General features: G+C 40.1%; 2 protein-coding genes across 5 annotated transcripts; one reads left to right on the top strand and one right to left on the bottom strand.

The window, feature by feature from the left end:
- Positions 1-245: 245 nt before the first annotated feature.
- LOC119724376 (serine/arginine-rich splicing factor 3-like) lies at positions 246-9,625 on the bottom strand. Of its 2 annotated transcripts, XM_038195401.1 has the most exons (5): positions 9,489-9,624; positions 6,384-6,605; positions 5,144-5,356; positions 2,567-2,665; positions 246-1,785 (listed from the first exon to the last, which is right to left on the bottom strand). In XM_038195401.1, the coding sequence occupies exons 2-5, from the start codon at positions 6,590-6,592 to the stop codon at positions 1,734-1,736; spliced, it is 573 nt and encodes a 190-aa protein (XP_038051329.1). In that variant the 5' UTR covers positions 6,593-6,605; positions 9,489-9,624; the 3' UTR covers positions 246-1,733. The 2 variants fall into 2 exon arrangements, with proteins under 2 accessions (XP_038051329.1, XP_038051338.1); XM_038195410.1 differs by lacking the exons at positions 246-1,785; positions 2,567-2,665 and adding an exon at positions 3,318-3,807 and having other exon boundaries at positions 9,489-9,625.
- LOC119724341 (prosolanapyrone synthase-like) lies at positions 9,337-17,096 on the top strand. 3 transcript variants are annotated; one of them, XM_038195371.1, is made up of 3 exons: positions 9,337-9,424; positions 13,878-14,140; positions 14,629-17,096. In XM_038195371.1, the coding sequence occupies exons 2-3, from the start codon at positions 13,930-13,932 to the stop codon at positions 15,360-15,362; spliced, it is 945 nt and encodes a 314-aa protein (XP_038051299.1). In that variant the 5' UTR covers positions 9,337-9,424; positions 13,878-13,929; the 3' UTR covers positions 15,363-17,096. The 3 variants fall into 3 exon arrangements, with proteins under 3 accessions (XP_038051299.1, XP_038051290.1, XP_038051282.1); XM_038195362.1 differs by lacking the exon at positions 9,337-9,424 and adding an exon at positions 11,371-11,460; XM_038195354.1 differs by lacking the exon at positions 9,337-9,424 and adding an exon at positions 11,678-11,856.
- The last annotated feature ends 2,646 nt before the right edge of the window (positions 17,097-19,742 follow it).

The following is a 19,742-nucleotide window of genomic DNA, read 5'->3' as shown; positions in this document are numbered from 1 at the left end:
TTCTGTGCATGTTCAATTCAAGTCACGCACTATACGTAGACCCTTTGGCAAGGTGGCCCAATTTTCATCATTTTGTTGACGAATTCGGCACAACACACAAGATTTTGCTTGCTACATTCCATAAATAGTTCTAGGCACTCCCAGCCCCCTCCCAAAAAGAAATGCCCCATAAACATGGTAAATGGTTGGGTGTTTTTAAAGAGATTATTATTAACCACAGCAAAATAAATAAATGACACCATTCATTCCTGATTAAATGAGACGATTTTAATATTTCACACTTACACTTGGACAAAATGAAACCGGCCCATCACAAAAATAGCTTCATAACTCTTGCCCCACCCCTCCAAAAACGTGCCCAAAATAATGAAAATATCCGAATAAAATTGGGCCGGGGTGTGGGAAGAATGTCCGTGCCTACCTCTGTAAGAGCAAGTTGAGTACATGTAACAGCACTTTATATCGATTTGGCCAGGTCTTGACAAGAAACATATTTACAATTACAGACAACTTAAGTTGTGTTGACCTACAAAAGTATTTCTCCTTCTCTAAACTTGATCAAATGTGACTGATTTATTTATTTTAAAAAGTCTAAAATACGCAGCTTGAATAAAAAGTGTTCTGGTGGGTGAATGGACATATTTAAGTCCCCTAGCTACTTTCGTTCTTTGACACCAAGATACCGGTAGGGTTAGGCTAAAAAAAACACTATATTAATATTATACATTGTATGAACCACAATATTCTAAAACTACAATTTGGAAACAATAAAGGCTTGCGCAAAACTAATTAACTAATGCAGCACATACCAAAACACTGATCTCAAAGCATGAAATTATTGATTACGTGGTTTTTACGAAGAGACATTGCAGTTTGTGAAAACAGAATTATCTATTGACAGGTTTTTGTTCTGCAGTTGTACGTTCAATGAACAGAGTGGTTTTGTAAAGTTTGACAGAAGTCAAATTGACTCCATGTCGCAATCCTAGATATTCAAAGACATCTTCACTTTCTGCTTCAGTATAAGAGACCAAATCCTCTAATTTCAGAAAGTTTGGAGCATGAAAATGAACAATGGAGGTTTAAGTCCCACAATAATATGTAAAAAGAGGAGCTTCTCATGAATTTAAGTAAAGGGTCGAAAGGAATGGTTACTTAGAACATTTCCATGTATTATGTAAAGTATAATTATGCTTATTACTGAAACACAAATAAGAATTAAAAATAAAGTCATGTGCTTAAACAGAACTATCAGGCATGCAACTGGGAAATCACAAATAAAAAGAGGAAATTCAAATTTTTCCCAGACTTTGTACAGTGTTTTTCTATTTTCAATGGCACACATGGGAAGTAAAAAAAGAGGAAATCAGCTGATCCGAGGATAAGTTGCATGCCTGAACTATCTTGGTGAGAAAACCTTTCCGCTACGAGGCAGTTTATACATTTATCGAGACTTTATGAATCTCATTACATGTACTCAATTATTATTATTTCATAAGATAATAAGCAAGCCAATAGTGTCAATACAAAAGTGACTTGTGCATCTAAATATACCGCTGAAATAAGGATCTCACAATCTCGATTAGATAACAAAGAATGAGCAGGACTTAAATGCCTCTCTAGTTGAAGATTTTCTTTCTTTATCATGGGAGGTTTACACCAGGATAAAAATTCAAGCATTGTTAATGTACATGGGTGTGTCCTCCTGTCCACCACTTGGCTGGTCCGTGGTTCTAATCCCTAGATGAGCTTCGGCTGTGGCGGCGTCCTTTGGAGTAAGATCGGCTGTAAGAGAATCACAAGCAACGAATGAATGAATGCAGGGTATCGGATTGGTCGATCGCTACGTTCTCTAGACTTTCAACTCTGTGTACCGTGTTTGAATCCCACCGGACAAGTGAATAAGGTTTTCTTTCTATAATACTGTTGATTTTACCCAGAGTATTCATATGAAATTTTTCCCCACTCCAGAAATTGAACATTTCTCATCATATCCTCTTCATAGTTTTCTTGAGGCATGTGAGCTTGGACACTTTTGATGATTCTGTGGTTTCATGACCAGTAATGAACAGGCTTGAAGCAAGAACAAAGAAAACCACTTGGGACAGCCCAAGGACGAGACAACATGAATAGCTCTAAGGAAACCCAACTTTTTAATCCTGAATGTGCAGAAAGCCATGGTGTCTTTGCCTGAGCATCAGTTGTCAATGACAAGAATGTCTCTCCCGGTAGTCTCTTATATCTTCCTATTACTGTAAAGGGGGTACATGTACATGTACTTGTACACTGAGCCCATAGAGAAATTCTACAAGGTTATTTGTTGAGGTTTTTTCATCTTATGGTACATAAGTTGACATCTGTACCAAACTTAATCGGCTGAAGTCAAACATCAATGTAAGGGTAGCACGGAACATTGTACTTCTGGTTGCCACTGAAGAGGGCAGCAATATTAGGTCACATGATCATTATTTGATCACTATTTTATTAACTCTGGCACCGTACACTGCATGGAATGTCAGTAACGATAAGACTATGGCTACATTTGTACTGATGGCTATACGCATACCTTCGGCTGCGGCTGTGGCTTCGGCCACGGCTGCGGCTGCGAGACCTGCTGCGATCCGAGTTCCTCCGAGGGGAGTAGCTACGATCACGAGAGCGGGACCTGGGGCAAATCATAAAATGAGACAGAAATCCTGGTGAAAACTCACAAAACTCTGACATTACTCAACCACCACCCATCGTAATACCAATCTTGAGATTCAACACTGTAGTAAAAACAAGTGTAACCAATTAATTATGGGTAACACACAGGAACTTCTTTGAACACTGGTGGTGAACCCTCACCACCCCAAATCCTTGAAAATGTCTCATTTTTGTAAGATTTTCATAGATTTAGTTCACATTGATGCATGTGTTTAATTTAATGGAATCCTGTCTGAAGGAATTTCGCAAAAACCAACATTGTGAACTGGAGGACTTTGAAGGATTTTTTATTAAGAAGCAAATTTTTTTTTTGAATTATTGGCAGTTTTGGAGGATTCCGAAGTGAGGTTTGTAGACCGAGGAATTAGGGGTTAAATTATTCTTCAGTGAGGCACTGGAAAAAAAGTGATGATAAAGGGTAAATAATCTCATGAAAGAAAAATGGAAACATTATTGTTCTCAAATGCACATCAGCTGGGATACTGTGCCAGCTACTACTTGCAAATACACAAGTATCTCAAATCCAAGTTTCGCAACAAAGACTACCAATGCAATACCTTCCTTTAAGAAAAAAACAAACTACATACAAGTAATAAAGTTTGTACAACAACCTCATACAGATGAGCAGAGACGAGTGCTCAATTTGGTGTATGTGAAACTATTGGCGAACGTCGACTGAAGCGATGCTCATTTTGGGGGGTTTTGAATTGCTGGTGCAGCCATGGAGTGCTAGTGGGGCAGTTGATGCCGTTTGATAAAAGCTGACATGAATCTTGGTTGATTTTCCACCATTTGAAACCCTTGACGAATACCGCCCCCAGTATCGTGGCTTGGGCGGGTCGAATTTTGGACGTGCCGTAGGGTCGCAACTTTGTGTGCTGGGCTAATTTTGTGAAACGAGCTGAGACGCGCCTGCCCTGGTTGGCATTTTGTGGCCTGCAGTGCTGGTTTGGCCGACCGACAGACAACTTGTGGGACGGGCCGATTTCTGATTGGTGCACAGGCAGATCACATGACTGAGGGACCACATGCTGATCACATGGGGCACAACGTGGCGATCACATGCCGATCATGTGCCATGTTAATGGTGATTGGGGAATCCTGCAAAAAGGGGGCGAGTGTAAACACAAAATGATGAAAATAATTCTGATTTTTTTTCCTCCCAACAATTGGAAGATAAAAAACCCAATTTTACATTAAAATTCCTTGTCCTAGCTTAACATCCGTTTTATTCATTTTTTTTTAAAGCACAGATCTTTCTTATTTGAAGACCTCGTTATGCTTGTTAAATTAAATAGCACAATTTTCTCAGCCATTCAAAATAGCGTGCAATTTATCTTCAATTCCCGGTTTATTTTGTCTGATTTATATCTTTCAGGGTTTTCACCCCTTGCTCTTCCGAGTTTAAAATCAGAAAAATGAAGCATTATGGATTGTCAATAAGTTCTTGTAAAACTTATGAAGTTGACAAATTCCGTTTACCCCAACCCTCAACCGAAGAAAAAGCCCTAAGGAATGACAATGGTGCTGGGTCTGCCACTTTCAATAATAATTTTTTAAAAATGAAACCAATAAAAAAATATTTAAAACCTTAAACAAATTCTCTGATTCTTCCTGCTTACATGTATTTTTTTTTTTTTTTTGAAATGTAAATTTAAGAATACCAATTTTCAGGCAGTTGTAATTTTGAGGTTTTAAGGTTCAACAGAGGTCATGAAGTAGCTCTTACAACTCCGCATCTGTCAAACTCCAACACTTCGTTTTGCAGGATTTGTGATTGATCAGGGAACGTAGACCCAACTCTTCATTTATTGCATGAACCAAGTTTGTTTCAAGTAAAAGGAAAAGTCAAGTGATTTACAGCCAAATTGTTGGATTTGTTTATGGAAAGTTTTCAGTTTAAATACCCTGGGATCTGCTAGTAATGAAGGCTAGCTTCTTTTTTTGGTGTTTTTGGGGTACTTTTGTGACATCCTACAGGCTGACCTGAACGTCTCAGGAGAGAAGAAATATTCTTCCCAAATTTTGTCAATTTTTTTCTGAGAAACACAGGTTTAAAAAAATTACCTGGATGAATGGAGAAATGGGGAAAAAACAATGAAAACAATCATCTTAAGTGTCAACACAACTAAATATTTTATCGTTTAACAAAGCACTGTGTCCAGTGGCCATTTTGAAGACACTGTTCATGAGAAATAGAAAAGAACACAGAAGTATCGTCAAGAATTCGAAAACATAAAAAAAGGCAAATGTATCGAACTCCGGGTGGTCCAATAACTGTTTATAGATAAATACATATTGTGTTTTCAGTATTTAGGATATGTATTGTTAAAAAAACCTGTTAGACTGTTATGGTTAAGGTTAAAATGGGTAATGAACCACAGAGAAATATGGCTCATTTAGAGGGAATCCTTAGCCAAGAGGACTTGGGTCTTACCTTGATCTTCGGGCCGGTCGGCGTCGGCTGGAAGAGCCGCCGCCACTATACCGACCGCCATATTTCTGCCTGCATTCCCGTGCGAAGTGCCCCCGCTCTCCGCAAGAGTAGCACTTATCATCGTAGCTGGCCTGACGCGGGCCGCGGCCCCGCCTCCTGTCACGTTTCTCCCCGTTGGACATCTCTACAATGGCGCGGTGGCCGCACAGAGTGCTAAAAGAGAAGAAACAGTGCACCTTATGTCTGCGAGCAAGGGGCGTATATCATGGCTCTGCTAACTGTAGAAGAAGCCTCTGTACTGATGACGTCACACTTTGTTTACTCATGCACATGAGTATGGGGATACGAAACGGTCGTCTCCATCAGGTTCCCGTAAGAAAGCACACGTGTAAACAAAGTGTGACGTCATCAGTTCAGAGGATTATTCTGGCCCAACAATAAGCCAGTTCGGTATTTCAACTGCGCATGTGCATAATGATATTGGTCACTGTCATTTGGGATAATCAAACGTTTCAAAGGCGCATGAACGCGGGCACACGACACTTGCGCGTAAATTACCAGCAGAATGGACTTGCCTGTTACATCCGGTAACATCACATCAGCGATGTTATCCCGAATGACCTCGGGTCATTGAAATGCCGAACTGGTTTATTGCTAGTCTATGCTTAACGAGGAATTTTTGAGGAAAATTGAGGTCGAAATGAAAGTCTTGCCTGATTCTGAGGCAAGAGGGAAGGGGAGGCATCCTCTGTGCTAAAAGGCCTTGAGGGTCAGGTGATCCTTTAACCCCCAGGCATCGTTTCTTAGACCCTTCCTCCAAAATTCTCCAGCAAGTCAGGAACCATTGACACATTCTTTGATTTCTTAACTTTCAAGGGACATCAAGTCCGACGTAAGTAAAAACAGTGACTAGTTTCTTGTCTGGGAATAAGGCTACTCCTTTCTTTTCCCTCTCAAAATTTTCCAAGATGGCGGATGGATTCTTCCATTTTCTCTACTTTCTTGCTGATAAATAAATTGTGTCCGAAGGAGTCATCATCCCCTCAACATAGCTACAATTTTGTTGGAAACAAATAAAGAAACTATGTATATTACAAAAGTTGCAAAATATATTCCAAATGTATGAATACAATTTTTTTTTTAAAAGGAGGCGGGCAGTGATGAGAAAATGGTATACTCTTTACTTGGTTTAACATCTGATGTATTTTCAAGCATTCTAGGAGGATGAGCGTTAACTTACTGTCCATCCAAAGCCTTCACTGAATCTTCGGCATCCCTCGGGTCTTCAAATTCGACGAAAGCAAAGCCCGACGGGTTCCTGGCAACCCAGACATTCTTGAGGGGACCAAATTTCATGAAGGCATTCTCCAGTTCACGTCGGCCGGCCGAGTCGCCAAGGTTACCGACGTAAACCTTGCAGTCCAGATCAGCTCGTGAGTAGTGAGACATGTTGCTGAACTATCTGCTCAAAGAAAAGTACATTTTTATTTCAAATTATGTCGTGCGCCAAACAGTTAAAAAAGTCTACAGGCATCTACCCTGTACAGAAAAAGCCTACACGCATCTACCCTGTACAGAAAAAGTCTACATGCATCTACCCTGCACAAAAAAAGGTCTATACGTATCTACCCTGTACAGAAAAAGCCTACACGCATCTACCCTGTACAGAAAAAGCCTACACGCATCTACCCTGTACAGAAAAAGTCTACACGCATCTACTCTGTACAAAAAAAGGTCTATACGCATCGACCCTGTAGAAACAAAGTACAGATGCATATGACCTGAACCAAAAAAGTCTACACGCATCTACACTGTACAAAAAAAGTCTACACGCATCTACACTGTACAAAAGAAGGGTCTTCACACATCTACACTGTACAGAAAAAAGTCTACACGCATCTACCCCTTCACAAAAAAAGTCTACACGCATCTACCCTGCACACAAAAAAGTCTACACGCATCTACCCTGCACACAAAAAAGTCTACACGCATCTACACTGTAGAAAAAAAAGTCTACACGCATCTACCCTGCACAAAAATAGTCTACACGCATCTACACTGTAGAAAAAAATGTCTACACGCATCTACACTGTAGAAAAAAATGTCTACACGCATCTACACTGTAGAAAAAAAGGTCTACACGCATCTACACTGCACACAATTGGTCTACACGCATCTACCCATGTGTGTTGTTTCTACAGGGTATGTAGACCTTTTTTGTACAGGGTAAATACGTGTAGACTTTTTTGGTGCGCAGGTCGGATGCATCTAGATTTTGTTTCTACAGGGTAGATATGTGTAGACCTTTTTTGATCAGTGTAGATTAATGATGTGCAAACTCGACCCGAAACCGAAACCAACCTCTGGGCGGTTTAGCCATCTTTTGAAAAAAACGAAATAAACCGAAACAGTTGAGAAATTTAGGTGATGCAACATTATTGACAGTCACTGTGACCGCAGCCCTAGTGTGGTGTGGCCACCGAGCGCACTATCAAGTTCCCACGGTATTAATTTCTCCAGCCGGATGGGACTGACAGTGAAATAGATACATTGTAACAGTTTTCATGATACCGCGTGATGATACCATGCGTTTGTTCAATAAGCGGAGTTACTCTCGATCAACCCACTGAGTATGACACACAGAGAGAGACGATGGTTTTGCAAAAGAATTCATGCCACGTGGGTAAGGGCAGGCACCAAAAAAGTGATCACTTTGTCCAAGCAAGGTATTTGGGTTTTTTTTCGGGTTTTTTCGGGTCGGGTCGGTTTTACCTTCCTTTTTGTCGAGTCAGTTTGAGGGAGTTAAGATCGGTTTCGGTTCGGATTCGGTTTATATTTCTAATGATTCGGGTCGGTTTGGCCTGGTCAACCCGACCCGATGCACATCATTAGTGTAGATGCCTGTAGACTTTTTTTTTGTACAGTGTAGATGCATGTAGACTTTTTCTGTACAGTGTAGTGCGTGTAGACTTTTTCTGTACAGTGTAGATGTCTGTAGACTATTTCTGTACAGTGTAGATGCCTGTAGACTTCTTACTGTACAGTGTAGATGTGTGTAGACTTTTTCTGTACAGTGTAGATGCGTGTAGACTTTTTCTGTACAGGGTAGATGTCTGTAGACTTTTTCTGTACAGGATAGATGCCTGTAGACTTTTTCTGTACAGGATAGATGCCTGTAGACTTTTTGAATGGCGCACGACATAATTATGTAGATGTACCGGTACATGTAGTCTTTTTTTCTGGAATTATAGACAACGGGTACTAGTACGTAGACATGGGTATTTTGTGCAGCATAGTTTTTTTTTTGTCTGATGAGAGCGCTTTATTCTGGTTTTTATGTAGAGTGTATGTAGCTACACACGTACCAGTCCAATTTTTTTGGTCCCATATGTTGCATGGTATAACAGTTTTGGAACAGTGGAAGTATCATTTACGGGAAAATGTCCATACTCGATCGCCACTTTAACCTCCGCCAAACATATCAATTTTCACCTCACATTTTGGATGCACACGTCGTGCAGAACTAACTTGAAGCAGCCGGTCAAAACTGATTGTAGTGGCTGAAAGACAGCGGTACGTTATACGCATGACATCGACAACCATGACGTCGCATGAGCCGGCCAATTGATAGTGCAATACGTCATTATGAATATTTATTTTCTCATGAATATTTAGTTTATTTCAATGGATACTCCAAATACGTCCAAAGATTGATCATTGCAACAGCGATCGTGCGCGGCCTAGCGGTTAAGAGTCTCGTGTATCAAGCAAGCGTCCGTGGTTCGAATCTCGGTGAAGTAAGTGACTGATTTAATAGAAATTAAGGGAAGGAGCTAGGAGAGGGTGAGAGTAGAGGAGGGAAAGTGGAGGAATAACCATAAAAGATGTAACTTTTGGCGCTACAAAATTAATTGAAAAAAGTGGCGATCGAGTACGGAACTTTTTCCTCATTTGCATTACGATTACTTCAAAAATCTTGCACATGCAAATGATCCAATTCCAGGGTGAGAGAGCAGGTAGTGGTGGGCGCGTACAGAACTGCTCGACGTCCTGGGGACGAGGTTGGAGGCTTACTATTTTGATTGAAATGAGGTTGGAAATAAAGTAAGCACTGGGGACGAGGTTGAGCTATAGCCTAATTTACGAACATGAAATTTTCGACAATGTTTCGAAAACGAAATCCCAGTCTATTTCTCATATTTTGACGTGCGGTTCTTCTTGTTTACTGCAATAAATACACCTATAACATCAGGAGTATTTGTTCCCCGCCTAACTTCTAGTGTAAGTAACATTCCTCTATTGGAAAATTGAGAAATTTGGGAGAAAAAACTGTCAAGATACTCACGTTTTTATTCTCCGCGTCTGATGCTGAAACATCCACAGAGGGCGCTCTACTTTTCAGAGACGACCGCGCCGTGGGATGCCGCGCTTCACGCGGCACCCGCTAGGTGGGTGGAGTTGACTATTTCGTCAGTAGGGTCATTCGATCCATGTTAGACTATGGTCAGACCAACGCAGTTTTTTACCTCATGGCTTCCGATTTTGATAAAAAATGCTGTGCTTGTAGGTCCTGATGAGCAATTAATGCACACCAATGTTTTAGCCCGATATCCGACCATGGAGGAATAAGAATTCCTCCATGCTCATATCAACCCTTTTTTCAAAATTAAATTTTGTGAAATTTTGTGACCTAGTTTGTGTACTAATTTACAAAATTATTATTACAGCCAAATCCTGGGTGCGCCAAGCATGAGAATAGGGGCGGATCCCGGAATGTTTGCATGGTGGGGTTTTTATCGGCAAAAAAATGAAATGGGGGAGCTCATAGTCATACCATACTTTCAATGGGGGCGCTGTTCGGTCACTTGTCCACCGTAAAATCAAAGGGGGGGGGGGCGCTCATACCATACTTTCAATGGGGGCGCTGTTCAAATCCAACCATTATTAACACTATATCACAAAATAATGTACATTTAACCCCTCACCAAGCTGGCTCTGTACGTATTTTGTGCAAGGCGGACAATATTAATAGCAAAGGAATTTGGGGTGTCGGGGGGGGGGGGTCGCATTTTATTATCTGCGCCTGGAGAAATTCCCAAACCAAGAATAATTTTAGTAACAATTGAAACAGAAGAGTGAGTTCTAAGTTAGTGGATTTCTAATGTAAAGTAATTGACTCATTTGTAACCTACCAACTGTACAAAAATTGTTGTATAAAATTTGGAAGGTGTAAAAAAAAAAAGTGAAACACATGCGTGTGTACGTTGTATCTTCGTCATGGTGACCGTTTTAACGGAATTTTGGCTTAATTGACAGAATTTTTCTTATTTTGTACAGCGAAAAAATGGGAAAGAAAAACGAGTTTGTCTATATAAGGCCAATGGAGCTTGCCCAAAAAAGTGGTGCGGCGACGCGGCTTTTTTTTTTTTTTACCTGTTTTTTTTGCTTCAAATGTCGGCTGATGACTGCAAATGGTGCCCGACTAAACTTAGTGCAAATATTATGGGAGACCAGAGAGGCCACATAAAGCATATTCTCGATCATAACCCTATCTAAAAACACGTTAAAATTGTGCAGCAGCAGGATTTCAGTCAAACCAGTGAGTTTGGCGATTTTGAGACATCATCTTTCATTGAAAAAAAAAACTGTTTCATTTTGCCGACGCGCATGGCTACGGCGACGCGCGCGCATACCAGAAACCGGAGACTTTTTTTTTTGGCCTTAGGAAAGGGTTTGACAGATCAGCAGAATTATTTTTTTAGCAGATTCCAGAGCAGAATTCTGTGAAATTGGTGATCTAACCGAAAAATACGGAACATTTGAAAAACATTACAGCTGATTAGTTTTAAACACCAGGAGCCACGATTTTACAGGATGCTTTGGACAGTCATTCCCTAACAATCCAGTAACATATTTCTTGATAATTTGATCATTTCGTTTTTTGATGTTTGCAAATGTTGTATCTTTCCTTTAAATCTAAGCCAATTTTGATCGAAGCGCATCTAGCAGAATTTTGACATTACCCTACGGTCACCCTGATCTTCGACCGCCATTCATGTGACCGTTTTAGCCGATTTTCGGCTAATTTTGACAGCTTTTAAAAAAAAATGAGTCAGGTGACAGAATGGATTTTTTTGGCAAATTTCTGGCGTAATTCTGCAAAAATGGATATTTGACAAGAAAAACAGCCAATTTGGAAATTTTTTTTTTAAAAAGCTTCAATCGTTTCAATCAAACCCTTGCAGTTGCAAAGTAGGGCAGGTTGACTGGACTGGAGGTGCAGTGCAGAGGTTCCTGGGAATGGTGAAACCATGGAGGTAGGAAACAATCCTGCCGTTTTGCCTGAAATTTTTATGCAATATCATAACTTCTTTATAAGACTATAGATTGTTCATAATGTAATTTGAACCTTAATTAAGGCAATATTACAACATCTGCATTTGTTTAAGTGTTTATTCGAGTAATTCGGTGGAATTTGGCAGATTTTTGATAAATCTGACAGATTTTTTAAGTGCATTTAGCAGAATTTGGCCATGACCTTACGGTCACCCCGCCGCCATTTTAGGAAGCAAAAAATGTACAATGGCGCGGTGGCCTAGGCCTTCTTCGAATAGGGGGCTTTTAAAAACCAGCTGTTCGGCAATAAAATGCACCAATCGGCAGACAAAAAGACCAGATTTGTCTTTCTTTAGATTTCCATCGAACGAGGAAAGGTAATTAAGAAACTGATTTATTTACTTTTTATTTGAGCATGACGATTGAGCGGCAAAATTCGGAATTCAAAAGCGGTAAACGGTAAAACGGTAACTTTTGGGCACAAAAACCAACACTGACCAAGGAAAGACTGTAGCACATGAATCTATCTAGAGTTTCTAGACGTCACCGTGACTTCGTGGAGACAATCGAAATTCTGGAACTAAAGTTGAAATGCCTAAAAATCCTATATAGTATTACTATTATAGTAATAAATTTATTGTCAAGAAAATAGGAAATCATTTCTGGGGAAAATGTTGCAGCCTGACATTGACACCACCACTTCAGCGGTTGTGTACAAAGTCTGTGTGTTGCCAATTTGCTGGACTAGGCCTACCTCCGTAAATAAACATGATTAAAGGCCACACTTGGAACATGTACAAAAACATGTCGAACTTTGTCAAATTTTGATTTTCACATTTAGGCTTTGTTCAGGCCCTAGGCCTAGGCTATATAGTTTATTTTTGCTTTAGAAAGTAGACCCGTGAATGTGGCGTAGTTTACAAGCCACGTTCACGGGTCTATTTTAGGAAATGCATACTCACCTATAGGCTATAGGCCTAAATCAGAAAGTGCTGCCTTTTTCAGATGTCTATTTTTCGTGAAATTTCATGTTGAAATGTTGGGAAAGATTTCCATATATACGAAGTTCACTCAACACCCTGTGTACAAAGTAAACAGTATGAGATTGGACTGAAAAATTCTAAGTGTTTTCTAAGAAAATGCTTGTATTTTCTCACTGCTCAAATTGACTTTGATGACATGAAATTGCTATCTGGGGGCTTGTTAGTCAATACAGAGGAAAATTAGTGAACTTCGTATATGGAAATCTTTATGAAATGTTGATACGCAAATGCGTGCAAAAAGGAATCTGGAAATTTCACGAAAAATAGACATGCAAAAAAATAGTTTAAAAGTGGCCTGACGTTTCGACCCTAGCAGAGTCTTTCTCGAAGGCTAAATGACAAGACTATAAACATAAACAGGTACATGTATACATTACTGATGTAACAAAAGCAGTCAAGTGGAAATAGATGATGCAGAGGAAAACACACAGAGAAAGCAGGCGGCTGAACAGAAAGGAGGGTAACAAAAGGGAGGGGGATTGGGGGAAGGGGATGGTTGACCACAAGAGGTGGGGAACACAAAGGACAAAGTCAATGATGGGGAGAGGGAGAGAAAGGTAGTTCAAAAAAAGGAGAGAAAACAAATGGGAAGTAAAAACCTGTGGATGAAAACAGTAGATAAAACATTGCTGAGAACAGATAGCAACAGTTAGAACAACCTGGAACAAACAACCTGTAACAAACAAGACAAAATGTGACTATAAGAACAAGGGAGGTGAGGAGGATCACCAGAGGGATACTGCAACAGAAAAATAGACATCTGAAAAAGTCAGCGCTTTCTGATTAGCCTATGGGCAATGATGGAAAGAGTTCCATACTGGGCCACCACTCATTAATAATATTCCCTTATGACCTGAGAAGTACCAATATCTGTCATGGCCCATAGACTTAGTGCAGGAGGTCTGAGTGGTGGCCCAGTATGGAATTCTTTCCCCTTTATTTACGGAAGACCTCCGTAATCCATAAATTTGACACATTTATGGGGCTATGGAAAGTTGAGAAATTTCTTAAGTAGGGCACCCCCCCCCATTCTGGATCCACGCCTGATGATACTCAGACATGTGAGATATTATTATATTTTCTAGATTGTGAACAGCACTGTATTAACCTCCTATGGAAACATGCATTGTCAGCCTTGTTATTACTTGGGTCAATATTGGTCAAGACCCCCATTGGTTTGTACACGGTATGCCAGGAGGTGAGATACAAACATTTTGACCATTGGTGACCTCTTAAATAGTAGGAGGGTTAATTACTAATTTAGTAGGCCAAGGCCCCTTTGATTGAAAAAATAAGTTCTTAGGAAAAACCTCCCAAAATGAATTTGTGCATCTCCCATTTTTCACTTTCTGCAGATGTCTGAAATGGGTCGAGAACGCCTGTCGGGAAGATCTGCTGAAGAGACCAATGTCCTACGTGCACTTGAACTGCCTCTTGTGCTCTCTACACTTTGAAATTCACCAGTTTACCAACAAATCTGCCAAAAATCGTCTCAACTGGAATGCTGTCCCAACCCTCTTCGATAATGTTCCAAATCCCCCCAAACATCCGGCGCCTCAACACAGGCCTCTCAAGGAGAAATATGAGGTATCAGAAGTCAAACCTCAGGTAGTCAAAGGTATTTTAAAATATTTTTCAATTTGGTACGTGGGACCATAGAGCTGGGTCCTAGCTCTATGGTGGGACGCAGATATGCAAGTGCTACATTTTCCGTGTTCCACGAGCGCGAGTGGGACAACAAAGTTATCTTCAAGCAAACTTTACGCACGAAAAAGATGGCCTATTAAAAAGGCCTATTCTGAACATTGTGTTGGTAGTGTTTTGTGGTAGTCACAAAGAAAGGCCTGTTGTTGCATATCAGTAACTCTGTTACTGAATGTGGTCAATACCCAGACCAACTGTTGGCTGAAGAGAAAAATTGATAACCGTTCCCAATTTTGTGTGAGACAAAAAATTATACAAAGGGATGTCTTGTTTTACTCACCCTGAATATATGTTCATGTATTGTCTTCTTTGGCATAGATTTGGGAAATGGGATTGTTTTGCTTGCCTCATCTTATTTTTTGCATGACATGAGAGTGATTCTAATGTCTGGTTTTGTTGCAGTACCTTACTCTGTGCGGGCTGAGCATTCATACTCCAAAGCTCCTAAACAAACACAATTAGTCGACTCTTCAGTGGAATCATCTGGCACTGCTGACCACACTGATGTCCACACTGATGTCCACGCTGACGGCCACACTGATGGCCACTCTGACGGCCACACTAACGGCCACACTGATGGCCAAGCTGATGTACATACTGATGGCCACACTGATGGCCACGCTGACGGCCACACTGATGGCCCTGCTGACATACTCACTGATGTCCACCCTGATGGCCACACTAACAGCCACACTGACAACCACGCTGACGGCCACACTGAAGGCCACGCTGACGGCCACACTGAAGGCCACGCTGACGGCCACACTGAAGGCCACGCTGACGGCCACACTGAAGGCCACGCTGACGGCCACACTGAAGGCCACACTGATGGTCGCTCTGACGTCCACACACACATCCACAGACACGTCCAAACTGACGTCCACACACCTACTAAAAGGGAAAGAAAGCTAAGCAAGCTGCTTAAGAAGGAGCGCCGACGAACTTTCAGACTGAAAAAAAAGGTACGGCTTCTGAAGAAGTCAATGAAAAAGCTGACTGAAGCTTCGCTGTCGATTAACCCTCCTGCTACAAACAGTCGCAAAAAGTCAAAACTCACTTCCACTTTCCCTGCTGTGCTTTTAACAAAGGCTAGTCACCAGCAGTCATATCGTTTGTCAAGCAAGCACTGTGACTAGTCAACTTGGTCAACAGACAAAGCAGGCATGTTGTGGTCACAGCTGTTTTATCACCCACCCGGAGTCATATCAAAGCACAGCTGTATCAAGTTACTTAAACAGTCCAAGGCAGTCAATCCTGCTTTATGTGGGCTGGGAATTCTGAACTCCTTTACACAATCACTTGTTTGATCCTGGGTGAGGCATGCCCAATACTACTAGCGAGTCCGTATTTCATAGTCCTAAATTCAAACTACACCGGCACAGCAGCATTCTGCACCACATCGTGCAGTACGTGCAGCGTGCATGCCAATCTCCATATAAGGAGTTGTTTACGACTACTCATGAGAGGAACATACCATAACATAGCAAGAGGGGTGTTTCAAAAACCATGAAGTAAACTTGTTGGACAAAATCACATTTATGAATGGGAATAAATATGTGCTTGGCCGGCATTAAACACTATGTTTAAGACCGGTTTGGAGTCTGGATGCTGATAATGATTCGGCTCAGGTCGATCATCAAATCGTACTGTTCACTTGTTCAATAGGGCTCTCTCAAAGACTGTCATCTCTGTAGTTGAACTGCAACTGCTGATTTTTTTTACGCAATCAAGTACGCATTGCGCAGTGTTGAAAATGTTCCAAACACGCGCTTGTTGCTCAAAATGTGTTCGAAATACGAAGCAGCCCTTGCGCGTTATGGAAGTTGACGCTCAAAATGCCGATGCACATTGCTGGTCGGTAGGAAATGATGTCATTTGAGAGAGACCTATTGGACAACCAAACTGACTAATATTGTAAACAATTTGGAAAAGTGTCGAGCGAAGAAAAAGATGAATTGTAGCTGACAAAGCAGAACACCACAACATGAACAAGAGCTTGGATATATTTTTGTTCACTTTATTCGGTTTAATGCCTAATGTAGATCCAATAACACTCCACTTTGGGTACAATTTTAAAATTTTAATTTTTTTAAAGATAAACGCGTGCCCTGAAGACGTCACTAAAGACTCATTTTAAGCGAACTGGTTCCAAACATAAATGTCACAAAAATAAGCGGCTCACAGATACCGCCATCTTTGTGGTCACGTGGTATTTTCAGGGGGCATTCATTGAAAATTATGTCTAGTCATGCTCGGTATTGAGATAGTATGGTATGACGGGACGTAAATTTCCCTGAGATTACCACGTGACCACAAAGCTTGGCAGTATTCGTGAAACGGTCCATGCATGTGAGATAAACGTGGTGACATTCTTCAATCCGAAAACAAGAAGAGAATCTGTAATGAAGGAAAATGTTAGGGCGCCATCTAGTAATTATACATGGTCACTGTCATTTTTACAAATGATGGGATGTTTTCAAACTCCGGTTTGTCTCCAGCTAAGGCTTAGTCGACGTTCCTTAAACTGAACATGCACCAACATTGAGCCAGAATCCCCCAAATACTGAAATTCAATGACCTGTATAACTTCAACTTGCGTAAATTTATGCTTAAATTTTAACATGAATTACTTTCAGTAAAATCCAATAACATGTTTACGTTGTCTTCATCAGTACATTCACATGACACTCGTGGGGCAGCTAAGGATAATTTCTACGGAATAATTTAAGGATGGATTTGAAGCAGTCAATCAGACAACATTCTTTTTCAAGGAAAATGAAACAATGTCTCTTAAAGGGAATGTACAACATTTGCTTTTGCTGCAATTTTCAGAAATAAATGGATTTGGAGGATTAGTATGTTATAGAAAATATTGTTACACTGACTTGTTTCACGTTTTGGGTTCGTAGATGCTGGAAAAACCAAGAAAACCAATCATATTATTGTAGTCTGGTTCCCTGACCCCACTTAAGATAAAACGGAAAAATTTATAGACTTTGGGGAATTGTAAGATCAGAGAATCAGTCTAGCAGGGTTTTAGTCTTCCAATGTGTGTAATCAATTGCAAAGAAAATGCAGACGAACTAAATATAAAAAAGTAGGAACACTTTTTGAAAATGGCCAGTTTTCTCCAACGCTGGTCGGCCGACCATTGTTGGAAAAAAAAACATTTTTCTTGAAAACGTCAGCACCTGTCACCAGGAGCCACAACTTTACAGGATGCTTTAGACTGTCATTCCCTAACAATCCAGTAAGATATTTCGTGATAATTTGATCATTTCGTTTCTTGATGTTTGCAAGTGTTGTATCTTCCCTTTAAGCACATATGTGCAGAACATCGAAAGCTTCTCCAATATTGATGGTTCTAGTGGTTTTGTTTTTAAACAATCATATAATGTAACCTTGTCGGGTCTCGCTTAAAGGGAATTTACATTTTGCAAACATCAAAAAAACAAAACTACAAAATTATTATGAAATACCTTACTGGACTGGTAGTGAATGACAGTCTAAAGCATTTTGTATCAATTTCCTACGCTGGTTGGCCGACCAGCGTTGGAAAAAAATCTAGTGTCTTGTTCCATGTAGGAAATGTTTTTGTGTTTCTTTCACGTTAATACATATTTAAGCTTAAAAGGTATTGCTTCATTATTATCCCTACATGTTGGTAATTAGCCGATTAATTACTTGTGTAAATAACTGTAATTTAATACATTCTATAAAATGTCTATTTATTGTTGTAAATGTATATTTTTTACCGACATGAAATAAACATGATAAATGTTGAACACTTTTGAAACACTGAAGTCAGGGCCTTAAATTACCTGAAGCCAAAGCTGGAGCAAAACCGAGGTTTGGAAAATCCCTCTACTAAGACAGCAAACAAAACAAGTCATTCAATAAAATTGGGGTCCACTTTTTTCCTGTCCCTGTTACATCTGACATGTGCAATATTGTATTTTCTGAATGCACTCCTTAACGCCTTTCCCACAAAGAGTGATTATAAAAAAGCAAACTACCTACTCAACAAATGAGAATAGTCATTCTTGGTACTTGGTTGGTTCTTCTCAGTCCTAACTACTCCGCAGGGGAGTTTTAACAGGAGGCCAGAAACACCGGGGGAAACCCCTTCTCTTAATAGAGATAAGTGTTACTGGTTTTTTTTAATAAAATTGCATTACATGGGACCTACGGCTTTACGTCCCATCTGAAGGATGAACAATATTGGTTAAGTGCCTTGCTTAAGGGCACAAGTGTCCAGACCCTTGCCCAAACCCACATTCTGTTGCCTCTGAAACACTAGTGCGGTGCTTTTAACCGCTAGGCCATGTCGACATTCCGTAATAATATATCTTAATGATACTTGAATCGCAAATTACAAATTTCAGAGGTGACAGGGAAAGGAAACAATGCCACACTTTGGACCCTAAATTAACAGACTGACCCACACGTTAAAATCAATAATAAATATAGCATCACTCGATTTGCATAAAATGGTCCAATGTTAATAAATCACCCATTCTACTGAATTTAAAAGAAATAAAATCTATTTACAGAATATTAGTTAAAATCTAATAGATTGAGTAAAAAGATGCAAGTTGTGAGACCCAGTTGTTGTCAACAATCTTTTATCTTCCGACCTCAGATGCAAAAATTTCGGATGGACAGATTTTGATTTTGTTCATCAATTTCTGTGGCGTTTATAGCTATCTCATTTAGATCTTTGGTCGTTTTTATGGAGTTTTGGGGGCACTTGTTAGCTACAGCAATTTTTTTTGACACTAGAGAGTGAAAACTGCTTTACATTATTATTTTAGGGGGAGGCCAAAAACTCCACTTATATTAATTAGCTCTTTACACAATTTTCATCACAAATTGCAGTTTTACATGTTTGATTGCTTGGGGGTTTTTTTTGGGGGGGGGGGTGGTGCAACAACCAAAGCCAGGGTAACCTTGGGTGCCAGGAGCGTCACTTCGTGACGGGCATGAGCCCTATACAAGAGGCCAATATTGTTATTATTACTTCTTGGCATTTCAGTATAAGTAATAATTCTAACCCACGGTATAATTCTTTCAAGTTTTAAGGTATTAGTTGGAATATTAAGAACAACAATTCTCTTCTCTATACATTTTCGTGACTTCATACGTTCTCCGGATCATTATCCTCAAAAAAATACTTGTTCAAGATCACTTTAAAACAATGTTGCCAACACATTTCTCTTGTCTTTCTGAGGGAAATTTCTCTTTGGAAGATACACAACTCGCACGTCAAAGATCTAATGACCTTGTTTAAGATAATTATACATACAGGTAAAACTCGGCTAAAATCTTGTGTGCTACCTACACATGCACACAATTTCAAAATCTTCATAAAGTATGGTTATACTGGATTTTTATTAACCCTAACCCTCCAGGGTAGTTTGGCTAGTAACCCTGCCAAACGCAGCAGCGTGCAACACTTGTCTAAGTGACAAGCCTGCTCAGTGTAGCAAGATCCATCAGGCCAAGAGTCTCAAGGC

The sequence above is a fragment of the Patiria miniata genome, unplaced genomic scaffold, assembly GCF_015706575.1.
Source record: "Patiria miniata isolate m_02_andy unplaced genomic scaffold, ASM1570657v1 HiC_scaffold_1, whole genome shotgun sequence".
NCBI lineage: Eukaryota > Metazoa > Echinodermata > Asteroidea > Valvatida > Asterinidae > Patiria > Patiria miniata.
The sequence above is the reverse complement of the archived record's forward strand: the minus strand, read 5'-3'. Positions and strand labels throughout refer to the sequence as shown.

Coding starts and splice junctions, on each gene's coding strand:
- LOC119724376 (XM_038195401.1), bottom strand. CDS start 6,592: ATGTCTCACTACTCACGAGCTGATCTGGACTGCAAGGTTTACGTCGGT. Junction 5,357..6,383: donor GTGAAGGCTTTGGATGGACA/GTAAGTTAACGC, acceptor CTTCTCTTTTAG/CACTCTGTGCGGCCACCGCG. Junction 2,666..5,143: donor CGACCGGCCCGAAGATCAAG/GTAAGACCCAAG, acceptor GATTTGCCCCAG/GTCCCGCTCTCGTGATCGTA.
- LOC119724341 (XM_038195354.1), top strand. CDS start 11,726: ATGGCGCGGTGGCCTAGGCCTTCTTCGAATAGGGGGCTTTTAAAAACC. Junction 11,857..13,877: donor TTTCCATCGAACGAGGAAAG/GTAATTAAGAAA, acceptor CACTTTCTGCAG/ATGTCTGAAATGGGTCGAGA. Junction 14,141..14,628: donor CAAACCTCAGGTAGTCAAAG/GTATTTTAAAAT, acceptor GTTTTGTTGCAG/TACCTTACTCTGTGCGGGCT.